The sequence below is a fragment of the Haematobia irritans genome, chromosome 1 (genome assembly GCF_050003625.1).
Source record: "Haematobia irritans isolate KBUSLIRL chromosome 1, ASM5000362v1, whole genome shotgun sequence".
Lineage (NCBI taxonomy): Eukaryota > Metazoa > Arthropoda > Insecta > Diptera > Muscidae > Haematobia > Haematobia irritans.
This window is the reverse complement of record NC_134397.1, coordinates 58,322,730-58,336,508: the sequence shown is the minus strand read 5'-3', so window position 1 is coordinate 58,336,508 and position 13,779 is coordinate 58,322,730. Positions and strand designations below refer to the sequence as shown.

Genomic DNA, 13,779 nt, shown 5'->3' with positions numbered 1-13,779 from the left:
GAATTTGATAGACTTCTACAAAATCTATAGACTCAAAATTTAAGTCGGCTAATGCACTAGGGTGGAACACAATTTTAGTAAAAAAATATGGGAAACGTTTAAATCTGAAGCAATTTTAAGGAAACTTCGAAAAAGTTTATTTATGATTTATCGCTCGATATACATGTATTAGAAGTTAAGGAAAATTAGAGTCATTTTTACAACTTTTCGACTAAACAGTGGCGATTTTACAAGGAAAATGTTGGTATTTTGACCATTTTTGTCGAAATCAGAAAAACATATATATGGGAGCTATATCTAAATCTGAACCGATTTCAACCAAATTTGGCACGCATAGCAACAATGCTTATTCTACTCCCTGTACAAAATTTCAACTAAATCGGAGCTAAAAATTGGCCTCTGTGGTCATATGAGTGTAAATCGGGCGAAAGATATATATGGGAGCTATATCTAAATCTGAACCGATTTCAACCAAATTTGACACGCATAGCAATAATGCTAATTCTACTCCCTGTGCAAAATTTCAACTAAATCGGAGTTAAAAATTGGCCTCTGTGGTCATATGAGTGTAAATCGGCCGAAAGCTATATATGGGAGCTATATCTAAATCTGAACCGATTTCAACCAAATTTGGCACGCATAGCTACAATGCTAATTCTACTCCCTGTGCAAAATTTCAACCAAATTGGGGTAAAACTCTGGCTTCTGGGACCGTATTAGTCCATATCGGGCGAAAGATATATATGGGAGCTATATCTAAATCTGAACCGATTTCAATAAAATTTGGCACACATGACTACAGTACTAATTGTTCTTCTTGTGCAAAATTTTAAGCAAATTAGGTTAAAACTCTGGCTTCTGGGGCCATATAAGTACATATCGGGCGAAATATATATATGGGAGCTATATCTAAATCTGAACCGATTTCTTTCAAAATCAATAGGGATCTATTCTGAGCCAAAACACATACTTGTGCCAAATTTGAAGTCGATTGGACTAAAACTGCGACCTAGACTTTGATTACAAAAATGTGTTCACGGACAGACGGACAGACGGACATCGCTATATCGACTCAAGAGCCCACCCTGAGCATTTGTGCCAAAGACACCATGTGTCTATCTCGTCTCCTTCTGGGTGTTGCAAACATATGCACTAACTTATAATACCCTGTTCCACAGTGTGGAGCAGGGTATAATAAAAATGCAAGGAAAGTCTAAAGTCGGGCGGGCCGATTATAATATACTCTGCACAACTTTGTATTTAGATCTACATTTTGATCAAATCTCAAATCAGACTTCTACAAAACTCGGGCAATATTGGGGAAATATTTATAATTGTTTAGACAATTTTCTATAGAAATCAAATTTTGACCAAATATATAGAAATAAAATTTTGAATAAAACTTTTATAGAAATAAAATTTGGCAAAATTTTTTATAGAAATAAAAGTTTGAAAAAATTATCAATAGAAATACAATTAAAAAAAAAATTGTGTAGCAAACAAAATTTTGCAAAATTTTCTATAGAAATAAAAATTTGCAAAAAAATAAGATTTTGACTAAATTTTATATGGAAAAAAAATATTTCTATAGTAATAAAATTTTGAATACATTTTTTATAGCAGTGAGTATCAGTGAGCATCAGTAAGAAAAAAATTTGAGAAAATTTGCTGTAGAAATAAAATTTTGAAAAAATTATCAATAAAAATACAATTTTAGAAAAATGTTTGTGTAGTAAATAAAATTCTGCAAAATATTCTACAGAAAAAAAATTTTGACTAAATTTTCTATAGAAATAAAATTTTGACAAAATTTTCTATAGAAATAAAATTTTGACAAATTTTCTAATAAAAAATCTATTACTATACAATTTTGGCAAAATTTTCTATAGAAATAAGATTTTGACTTAAATTTTTATAGAAATAAAATTATCAATAGAAATAAAATTTTGAAAAAATTTTTGTGTAACAAAAATCTTGCAAAATTTTCTATAGAAATAAAATTTTGCAAAATATTCTATAGAAACAAAATTTTGACTCAATTTTCTATAGAAATAAAATTTTGACTAAATTTTCTATAGAAAAAAAATATTTCTATAGTAATAAAATTTTGAATAAATTTTTTATAGAAATAAAATTTTGACAAAATTTGCAATAGAAATAAAATTTTGATAAAACTTTTTATAGAGATAACATTTTGACAAACAACTTTGAAAAAATTTTCTGTCAATATTTCACATATGTATATGGCCTTAAAATAAAATTAAAAAAATAATTTTAATGTTCGAAATATTTCAAATAAATTGATATGGGCATTAAAATGGATCGATCCAGCCCATCTGCTAGTCTAACATTCTAGGAAACATAAAAAGATAGCCGTAATTGGAAGCTGATTTTCATTTACAATCATGCTGTACATTGATCGAATGAATAACGCAATGGAAACTAATTTGTGTAAAAACTTGCTTAGTTACAAAAATGTGAAGTGTTTTAAAAAATTTGGTTTAGCCGGAGTCGGAGTCGAGCAAAATTTTTACGACTCCGACTCCATCAAAATCTTCAGACTCCGACTCCTGCTCCACAGCCCTGGGCACAAGTATGTGTTTTGGCTCAGAATAGAACCCTATTGATTTTGGAAGAAATCGGTTCAGATTTAGATATAGCTCCCATATATATATTTCGCCCGATATGGACTTATATGGCCCCAGAAGCCAGAGTTTACCCCAATTTGGTTGAAATTTTGCACTAGGGGTACAATTAGTAGTGTAGTCAAGTGTGCCAAATTTTATTGAAATCGGTTCAGATTTAGATATAGCTCCCATATATAGCTTTCGCCCGATATACACTCATATGACCACAGAGGCCAATTTTTTGCTCCGATTTAGTTAAAATTTTGCAGAGGGAGTAGAATTAGCATTGTAGCTATGCGTGCCAAATTTGGTTGAAATCGGTTCAGATTTAGATATAGCTCCAATATAGAGCTTTCGGCCGATTTACACTCATATGACCACAGACGCCAAGTTTTTGCTCCGATTTAGTTGAAATTTTCCACAGGGAGTAGAATTAGCATTGTAGCTATGCGTGCCAAATTTGGTTGAAATCGGTTCAGATTTAGATATAGCTCTCATATATAGCTTTCGCCCGATTTACACTCATATGACCACAGAGGCCAATTTTTGACTCCGATTTAGTTGAAATTTTGCACAGGGAGTAGAATTAGCATTGTAGCTATGCGTGCCAAATTTGGTTGACATCTGTTCAGATTTCGATATAGCTCCCATATATATGTTTTTCTGATTTCGACAAAAATTATAAAAATACCAACATTTTCCTTTTAAGATCGCCACTGCTTAGTCGAAAAGTTGTAAAAATGACTCTAATTTTCCTAAACTTCTAATACATATATATCGAGCGATAAATCATAAATAAACTTTTGCGAATCGCTTCAGATTTAAATGTTTCCCATATTTTTATACCCTGCGCCACACTGTGGAACAGGGTATTATAAGTTAGTGCATATGTTTGTAACACCCAGAAGGAGACAAGATAGACACATGGTGTCTTTAGCAATAATGCTCAGGGTGGATCCCTGAGTCGATATAACCATGTCCGTCTGTCCGTGATCAAAGTCTAGGTCGCAATTTAAGTCCAATCGCCTTCAAATTTGGCACATGTTCCTAATTTGGGTCAGAATAGAACCCTATTGATTTTGGAAGAAATAGGTTCAGATTTATATATAGCTCATTCGTCCGATATGCACTAATATGGACCCAGCAGCCAGAGTTTTATACCGATTTGCTTGAAATTTTGTACAAACATAACACTTAGTCGTATAGTCAAGTGTGCAAAATTTGATTGAAATCGGTTCAGATTTAGATATAGCTCTAATATATATCTTTCGCCCGATATGGACTTATATGGCCCCAGAAGCCAGATTTTTGGCCGAATTTGGTTGAAATTTTGCACTAGGAGAACAATTAGTAGTATAGTCAAGTGTGCAAAATTTGATTGAAATCGGTTCAGATTTAGATATAGCTCCCATATATATCTTTCACCCGATATGGACTACTATGGTCCTAAAAGCCAGAGTTTTGGCCCAATTTGGTTGAAATTTTGCACAGGGAGTAGAATTAGCATTGTAGCTATGCGTGCCAAATTTGGTTGACATCTGTTCAGATTTCGATATAGCTCCCATATATATGTTTTTCTGATTTCGACAAAAATGGTCAAAATACCAACATTTTCCTTGTTAAATCGCCACTGCTTAGTCGAAAAGTTGTAAAAATGACTCTAATTTTCCTAAACTTCTAATACATATATATCGAGCGATAAATCATAAATACACTTTTGCGAAGTTCCCTTAAAATTGCTTCAGATTTAAATGTGTCCAATATTTTTTTACTAACATTGTGTTCCGCCCTAGTGCATTAGCCGACTTAAATTTTGAGTCTATAGATTTTGTAGAAGTCTATCAAATTCTGTCCAGATCGAGTGATATTTAAATGTAGTATTTGGGACAAACCTTTATATGTAGCCCCCAACACATTTGACGGGTGTGATATGGTATCGATAATTTAGATCTACAATGTGGTGCAGGGTATAATATAGTCGGCCCCGCCCGATATTAGAATTTCCTTACTTGTTGCTTTTTTTTTTAATGTGGTATGCAGATGTTCTTTATTTACCATTTTGCATATTATATATTTTTTTCGGAGATATATTGAGCATTTAACTAAGGCTTAAAATTGGGTGGTTTCCTCTAAATATATTTATTATTAAAAAATCAGCGACTTAGCCTCACAATCAATACCAAAATCCTTAAGATAAGATAAAATACTTTCTATCCAATTTTGTTTTTCGTGTGAAAAATATTCTGAAATATTCCTAACATTCAATAATCTCTCTCACTTTAAAATCAGTATGATTTCGGTTTTATAGCCATTGTCCGCCTGGGGTGAAGTACTTACCGTTTGAAATTTAAAGGCAATTAATGGACGCACTAAATCGAACCATGCTGTGATTTTTTTACCCAACAACTCTGGCAATATAACCATTAATGAATTTCCAATACTGCGTACAATCATATCAGCTCTATTGCATGGACATATTCGCATAAAGATGCAAAAAGAGAAAAAGGAAAAAAAAATTCACTAAATGAAGAAAAAAATGCTACAACAAACAGCCAGTTTGTTGTTTAATAGTTTTTTTTTATTAAAAATGGTCACTTAGTATCCTCCTCCTGGGATACCAATCATCTTTATCACTCACCCGAATACAATGCAAAAAGGAAATATCTCAAATAACACATGGGCGCTAATCGGCAAATGTTTCTCCTCACGTGTCATGGCCAGTGAGGCAAGTGTGAAAGCACGGTTGTCAAATGTCAACTGGAACGTTACGTGCACTGTATCGAAGAGAATTTCTTCACGGACCAATTCAATGTGCATTTCTTTATGATAGAAATATCTGGCCACCTCCCTTATTTGGCCCATGGTGTAGTAGACAAAACCACGACGTTTTGAGCGATAGTGTAGCGTTAGGCCCTGCTTTGTCTCATTTTCACAAATAAAGGATGGAGCTCGCATGCGTGGATAGGAGAACTTTAAATATTCATGTAGATTATCCAAGCCATTGAGAAAGTCGCGCATATGTCTACCCAATACGGATAGAACTCGATCATAGCCATACTGTCCCACAAAGCTGACGAAATAAACACCCATTTGATCCATGAATTCACGTTCTGAAACACCGAGAACCTGAAAATAGAAAATGTAGCGAATTAACACAAGAAAGCACAATAAAAATTAGCAGAATAGTTAAATTACAGTTACCCAATTAAGTCAGGTTTCTATAGAAAATTTTGACCATATTTTATTTCTATAGAAAATTTTATCAAATTGTATCTACAGAACATTTTGTCAATTTTTTTTCTATAAAAAATTTTCATAAAATTTTATTTCTATAAAAAATTTAATAACAATTTTAATTCTATAGAAATTTGTTGCAAAATTTTATTTCTATAGAAAATTTTGTCAAAATTTTATTTCTATAGAAAATTTGTTGCAAAATTTTGTTTCTATAGAAAATTTTGTCAAAAATTTTTTTCTATAGAAAATTTTGTCAAAATTTTATTTGTATAGAATATTTTGTCACAATTTTATTTGTACAGAAAATTTTGTCAAAATTTTATTTCTATAGACAATTTTTGCAAAATTTTATTTCTATAGAAAATTTTGTCAAAATTTTATTTCTATAGAAAATTTTATCAACATTTTTTCTACAGAAAAATTTTATCAAATTCTACAGAAAATTTTGTCAAAATTTTATTTCTATAGAAAATTTTGTCAACATTTTGTTTCTATAGAAAATTTTGACAAAATTTTATTTCTATAGAAAATTTTGGCAACATTTTATTTCAATAGAGAATTTTGTCAAAATTTTATTTCTATAGAAAGTTTTGTCAAAATTTTATTTCTGTAGAAAATTTTGTCAAAATTTTATTTCTCTAGAAAATTTTTACAAAACGTTGTTTCTATATAAATTTTTTGCAAAATTTTATTTCTATAGAAAATTGTGTTAAATTTTTTTTCTATAGAACATTTTATTTCTATAGAAAATTTTGTCAAAATTTTATTTCTATAGAAAATTATGTCAAAATTTTATTTTTATAGAAAATTTTGTTAAAATTTTATTTTTATAGAAGAGTTTGTCAAAATTTTAGTTTTATAGAAATTTTTTGCAAAATTTTATTTATATAAAAATTTGTGCAAAGTTTTATTTCTGTAGAAGATTTTTGCAAAATTTTATTTCTATAGAAAATTTTTGCAAAATTTTATTTTTATAGAAAATGTTTGCAAAATTTTATTTCTATAGAAAAATTTGTCAAAATTTTATTTTTATGTAAAAATTTTATTTATTTTTATTTTCATCATGTAATTTGAAGCCACATAGCGGCCAATTTATATAAATTACAACGGACTACTATAGAAAATTTTATCAAAATTTTATTTCTATAGAAAATTGTATCAAATTGTATCTACAGAACATTTTGTCAATTTTTTTTCTATAGTAAATTTTCATAAAATTTTATTTCTATAAAAAATTTAATAACAATTTTAATTCTATAGAAATTTGTTGCAAAATTTTATTTCTATAGAAAATTTTGTCAAAATTTTATTTCTATAGAAAATTTGTTGCAAAATTTTGTTTCTATAGAAAATTTTGTCAAAATTTTTTTTTCTATAGAAAATTTTGTCAAAATTTTATTTGTATAGAATATTTTGTCACAATTTTATTTGTATAGAAAATTTTGTCAAAATTGTATTTCTATAGAAAATTTTGTCAAAATTTTATTTCTATAGAAAATTTTGTCAAAATTTTATTTCTATAGAAAATTTTGTCAAAATTTTATTTCTATAGATAATTGTGGCAACATTTTATTTCAATAGAGAATTTTGTCAAAATTGTATTTCTATAGAAAGTTTTGTCAAAATTTTATTTCTGTAGACAATTTTGTCAAACTTTTATTTCTATGGAAAATTTTGTAAAAATTTTATTTCTATAGATAATTTTGTCAAAATTTTATTTCTATAGAAAATTTTTACAAAACGTTGTTTCTATAGAATTTTTTTTGCAACATTTTATTTCTATAGAAATTTTTGCAAAATTTTATTTCTATAGAAAAATTTGTCAAAATTTTTATTTTTATAGAAAATTTGGCAACATTTTATTTCTATAGAAAATTGTGGCAAAATTTTATTTCAATAGAGAATTTTGCCAAAATTTTATTTCTATAGAAAGTTTTGTCAAAATTTTATTTCTGTAGAAAATTTTGTCAAACTTTTATTTCTATGAAAAATTTTGTAAAAATTTTATTTCTATAGAAAATTTTGTCAAAATTTTATTTTTATAGAAAATTTTGTTAAAATTTTATTTTTATAGAAGATTTTGTCAAAATGTTAGTTTTATAGAAAATTTTTGCGAAATTTTATTTGTATAAAAATTTTTACAAAGTTTTATTTCTGTAGAAGATTTTCGCAAAATTTTATTTCTATAGAAAATTTTTGCAAAATTTTATTTTTATAGAAAAATTTGTCAAAATTTTATTTTTATAGAAAATTTTGTCAAAATTTTATTTCAATAGAGAATTTTGTCAAAATTTTATTTATATAGAAAGTGTTTTAAAACTTTTATTTTTGTAGAAAGTTTTTAAAAATTGTTATTTCTATAGAAAATTTTGTCAAAATTTTTATTCGATAGAAAATTTTTGCAAAATTTTATTTCTATAGAAAATTTTGTCAAAATTTTATTTCTATAGAAAATTTTATCAACATTTTTTTCTATTGTATCTACAGAAAATTTTGTCAAAATTTTATTTCTATAGAAAACTTTGTCAAAATTTTTTATCTATAGAAATTGAAAATGTTTGCAAAATTTTATTTGTATAAAAATTTGTGCAAAGTTTTTTGCAAAATTTTATTTCTATAGAAAATTTTTTAGAAATTTTGTCAAAATTTTATTTCTATAGAAAATTTTGTCAAAATTTTAGTTTTATAGAAAATTTTGTTAAAATTTTATTTTTATAGAAGATTTTGTCAAAATTTTATTTCTATTGAAAATTTTGTCAAAATTTAATTTCTATAGAAAATTTTGTCAAAATTTTAGTTTTATAGAAAATTTTGTTAAAATTTTATTTTTATAGAAGATTTTGTCAAAATTTTAGTTTTATAGAAAATTTTTGCAAAATTTTATTTGTATAAAAATTTGTACAAAGTTTTATTTCTGTAGAAGATTTTTGCAAAATTTTATTTCTATAGAAAATGTTTGCAAAATTTTATTTCTTTAGTAAATTTTGTCAAAATTTTATTTCAATAGAGAATTTTGTCAAAATTTTATTTCGGTAGAAGATTTTTGCAAAATTTTTTTCTATAGAAAAGTTTTTCAAAATTTTGTTTCTATTGAAAATTTTTTCAAAATTTTATTTCTATAGAAAAATTGGTCAAAATTTTATTTCTATAGAAAATTTTTGCAAAATTTTATTTCTATAGAAAATTTTGTCAAGATTTTATTTCTATAGAAAATTTTGTCAAAATTTTATTTCTATAGAAAATTTTTAAAAAATGTTATTTCTGTAGAAAATTTTGAATTTGTTTCTATAGAGAATTTTTTCAAAATTTTATTTCTGCACACAATTTTGTCAAAATTTAATTTCTATACAAAATTTTTTCAACAATTTATTTCTATAGAAAATTTTGTCAAAATTTTATTTCTATAGAAAATTTTGTCAAAATTTTATTTCTATAGAAAATTGTGGCATTATTTTATTTTAATAGAGAATTATGTCAAAATTTTATTTCTATAGAAAATTTTGTCAAAATTTTATTTTTGTGGAAAATTTTGTCAAAATTTTATTTCTATAGAAAATTTTGTCAAAATTTTATTTTTATAGAAAATTTTGTAAAAATTTTATTACTATAGAAAATTTTGTAAAAATTTCTATAGAAAATTTTATTAAAATTTTATTTCTATAGAAAATTTTGTCAAAATTTTATTTTTATAGAAAATTTTGTTAAAATTTTATTTTTATAGAAGATTTTGTCAAAATTTTAGTTTCATAGAAAATTTTTGCAAAATTTTAGTTGTATAAAAATTTGTACAAAGTTTTATTTCTGTAGAAGATTTTTGGAAAATTTTATTTCTGTAGAAGATTTTTGCAAAATTTTTTTTCTATAGAAAATTTTTGCAAAATTTTATTTCTATAGAAAATTTTATCAAAATTTTTTTCTATTGTATCTACAGAAAATGTTGTCAAAATTTAATTTCTATAGAAAACTATGTCAAAATTTTTTATCTATAGAAATTTTGTCAAAATTTTATTTCTATAGAAAATTTTGTCAACATTTTATTTCTATAGAAAAGTTTGTCAAAATTTTATTTCTATTGAAAATTTTGACAAAATTTTATTTGTATAGAAAATTGTGGCAAAATTTTATTTCTATAGAAAGTTTTGTCAAAATTTTATTTCTGTAGAAAATTTTGTCAAACTTTTATTTCTATAGAAAGTTTTGTCAAAATTTTATTTCTGTAGAAAGTTTTTAAAAATTTTTATTTCTATAGAAAATTTTGTCAACATTTTTATTCTATAGAAAATTTTGTTAAAATTTTATTTTTATAGAAGATTTTGTAAAAATTTTAGTTTTATAGAAAATTTTTGCAAAATTTTATTTGTATAAAAATTTGTACAAAGTTTTATTTCTGTAGAAGATTTTTGCAAAATTTTATTTCTACAGAAAATTTTTGCAAATTTTTATTTCTATAGAAAATTTTGTCAAAATTTTATTTCTATAGAAAATTTTATCAACATTTTTTTCTATTGTATCTACAGAAAATTTTGTCAAAATTTTATTTCTATAGAAAACTTTGTCAACATTTGTTATCTATAGGAATTTTGTCAAAATTTTATTTCTATAGAAAATTTTGTCAAAATTTTATTTCAATATAGAATTTTGTCAAAATTTTATTTATATAGAAAATGTTTTAAAACTTTTATTTCTGTAGAAAGTTTTTAAAAATTTTTATTTCTATAGAAAATTTTGTCAAAATTTTTATTCTGTAGAAAATTTTGTTAAAATTTTATTTTTATAGAAGATTTTGTCAAAATTTTAGTTTTATAGAAAATTTTTGCAAAATTTTATTTGTATAAAAATTTGTTCAAAGTTTTATTTCTGTAGAAGATTTTTGCAAAATTTTATTTCTATAGAAAATTTTTAAAAATTTTATTTCTATAGAAAATTTTGTCAAAATTTTATTTCTATAGAAAATTTTGTCAAAATTTTATTTCTATAGAAAATTTTATCAACATTTTTTTCTTTGTATCTACAGAAAATTTTGTCAAAATTTTATTTCTATAGAAAACTTTGTCAACATTTTGTATCTATAGGAATTTTGCCAAAATTTTATTTTTATAGAAAATTTTGTCAACATTTTATTTCTGTAAAAAATTTTGTCAAAATTTTATTTCTATAGAAAATTTTGATAAAATTTTATTTCTATAGAAAATTGTGGCAAAATTTTATTTCAATAGAGAATTTGGCAAAATTTTATTTCTATAGAAAATTTTTACAAAATTTGTTTCTATAGAATTTTTTTTTGCAACATTTTATTTCTATATAAAGTTTTTGCAAAATTTTATTTCTATAGAAAATTTTGTTAAAATTTTATTTCTATAGAAAATTTTGTCAAAATTTTATTTTTATGTTAGCCTGATATCAATGCAGGCGGGTTCAATGTCAAAATCATTTAAACTAGAAATTATTACCATATTCATTCGAGCTTATTGGACAGGGAGATTAAGGGAATTGACAGTATTAAGTTATTGAAAAGAAAATGCCAGATACCCATCTCGCAAGCCTGACTATACATATATGTTTCAGTGTTGGCCACTACACATTTCCATAGTCGTTAGCGAGATCTGGCCGGGTGAGATGGTTCAATTTGGTTCTTTTATGTTAATTTCTTATGAAATTTACATACGAGAATTATTCTTCCCAAATTTAACCATTTTTTCACCCGCACTGTGCATCATCTTTTCGTATAACTTTACAATCCCTTAATCTTATTTTATTTTTATAGACAATTTTGTTAAAATTTTATTTTTATAGAAGATTTTGTCATAATTTTAGTTTTATAGAAAATTTTTGCATAATTTTATTTGTATAAAAATCTGTGCAAAGTTTTTTGCAAAATTTCATTTCTATAGAAAATTTTTGCAAAATTTTATTTCTATAGAAAATTTTTGCAAAATTTTATTTCTATAGAAAAATTTGTAAAAATTTTATTTATATAGAAAATTTTGTCAAAATTTTGTTTCTATAGAAAATTTGTCAAAATTTTATTTCTATAGAAAATTTTGTCAAAATTTTATTTTTTTAGAAAATATATCAAAATTTTATTTCTATGAAAAATGTCAAAATTTTATTTCTATAGAAATTTTTGTCAAAATTTTAGTCCTATAGTAAAATTTGTCAAAATTTTATTTCTAAAGAAAATTTTGTCAAAATTTTATTTCTAAAGAAATTTTGTTAAAATTTTATTTGTATAGAGAAATTTGTCAAAATTTTATTTCTATAGAAAATTTTGTTAAAATTTTATTTATGCAGAAAATTTTGTAAAAATGTTATTTCTATAGACAATTTTGTAAAAATATTATTTCTATAGAAAATTTTGTTAACATTTTATTTCTATAAAAAATTTTTGCAAAATTTAATTTCTATAAAAATTTTGTCAAAATTTTATTTCTATAGAAAATTATGTTAAATTTTTTTTTTCTATAGAAAATTTTTGACCTTACCTTGTATAGAGAAAGATAATGATATTTCAACGTGTTACAAATGACATGACAATTTTTGTTTACGCTCCACCCTATAGTGAAGCGTTATACAAATAACAAAACAAATTGCTAAAAAATATTCTCTCAATAACAATAAAACAAATGATATCAATTAAATTCGACAAAAAAAATGAACCTTGGATTTGTTTAACTTCTAAAAGATTTAGTATTTGGATTTAAAGAAATTATCATAAATCATTGCCACTATATATATCCAGTCTTATTTGAAATTTCATGGTTGTCGTTGTCGTTGTTGTTGTCTTTTGTTTATTGTTTTGTTTTACTCACCGTTTGTGCTTTCTTAGCCAATTTGTTTAACAAATTCTCTGGATAAACTTGATGTACACTAAACGAGGGTGAATCAACCCCCGCCTGGCGGCGAATATCCTCCCATTTTTCTTCACCATACACTGATTTAATATATTCCGATAGATTTTCCAGCAGGAGTCCGTACATGATGATGAGATGAAGCTAGCAATGTTGCTGCTGCTGTTGCTGCCACTGACAATGTTGATGGATATGAATCCTACTTTTTGGCCTTTTGCAAAGGCGTGGCTCTTTGTCCGTGTTGTGTTAGTCCTTTTGTCTCTAAGGAGCTCTTGGTTTTGCTATTTCAATGGAAACCATAGCTGTGAATTCCATTTAACTGAAGGCAACATCTTTGTGAGCCATAATCAAGTAAGTGGCCAAACAATTTAGCCTACTGGTTGGCGTGACACGCTAAGGTTATCAAAGAACCAAAGATATGGGAGAATACAGGCAAAATGATGTCGTTGTTGTCGATTCCTTCTGTATGAGAGGATGCTGGTTGTGTATGACTTGTTCTTGTCGTATATGTATCCTTTAATTAATTTCTTGTTTGTTTTTTATCACACGTCCTTCATGGCAATGAACGGGGTGCTAAAAGTGTCATCGCTGTTGCTTATGGTGATGATGAGGCTGTCATCTATAATAAATCGTGGATGACGAGGGCGAAGTACCATGTAAGATTGTGAGTGGGGGGAAGAAAAAGAGAAAAATCAAAATGAGGAGTGAGTTTTTGTAAATTGAAAAAAAACGTAAAGAATAAAATACATTGAAAAGCACCAACATTTACAAAGTTATGGTTGAGTGATGAAAAGGTTAATCAATGATTGTTTTATGTTAAATATGTGAAAGCTTCCGTTGTCGTATGGGCGTTATAGTTGAAGATGTAAAGATTTTGTTAAAGGTCTTAATGTGAAGGGTATTTAATTATTCACGTATGTTACACTGACAAATTTTATAAAAAAAATCTACAAAACAAAAAGATTTTATTTTGTCAAAATATATAGAAAATTTTGTCAAAATTTTATTTTTATAGAAAATTTTGTCAAAATTTTATTTCTATAGAAAATTTTGTCAAAATTTTATTT

General features: G+C 25.2%; 1 protein-coding gene across 1 annotated transcript in view; it reads right to left on the bottom strand.

Annotated features, from left to right (window-relative positions):
• Positions 1–12,841, bottom strand: part of Gyc88E (Guanylyl cyclase at 88E) — a 32,469-nt gene extending 19,628 nt beyond the window's left edge. Inside the window, exons 1-3 of the mRNA XM_075295016.1 lie at positions 12,674–12,841; positions 5,266–5,753; positions 4,965–5,088 (exon numbers count right to left, since the gene is read on the bottom strand). Coding sequence (XP_075151131.1) covers positions 4,965–5,088; positions 5,266–5,753; positions 12,674–12,841 — 780 coding nt within the window. The remainder of the gene's footprint in view (positions 1–4,964; positions 5,089–5,265; positions 5,754–12,673) is intronic.
• Positions 12,842–13,779: the final 938 nt, after the last annotated feature.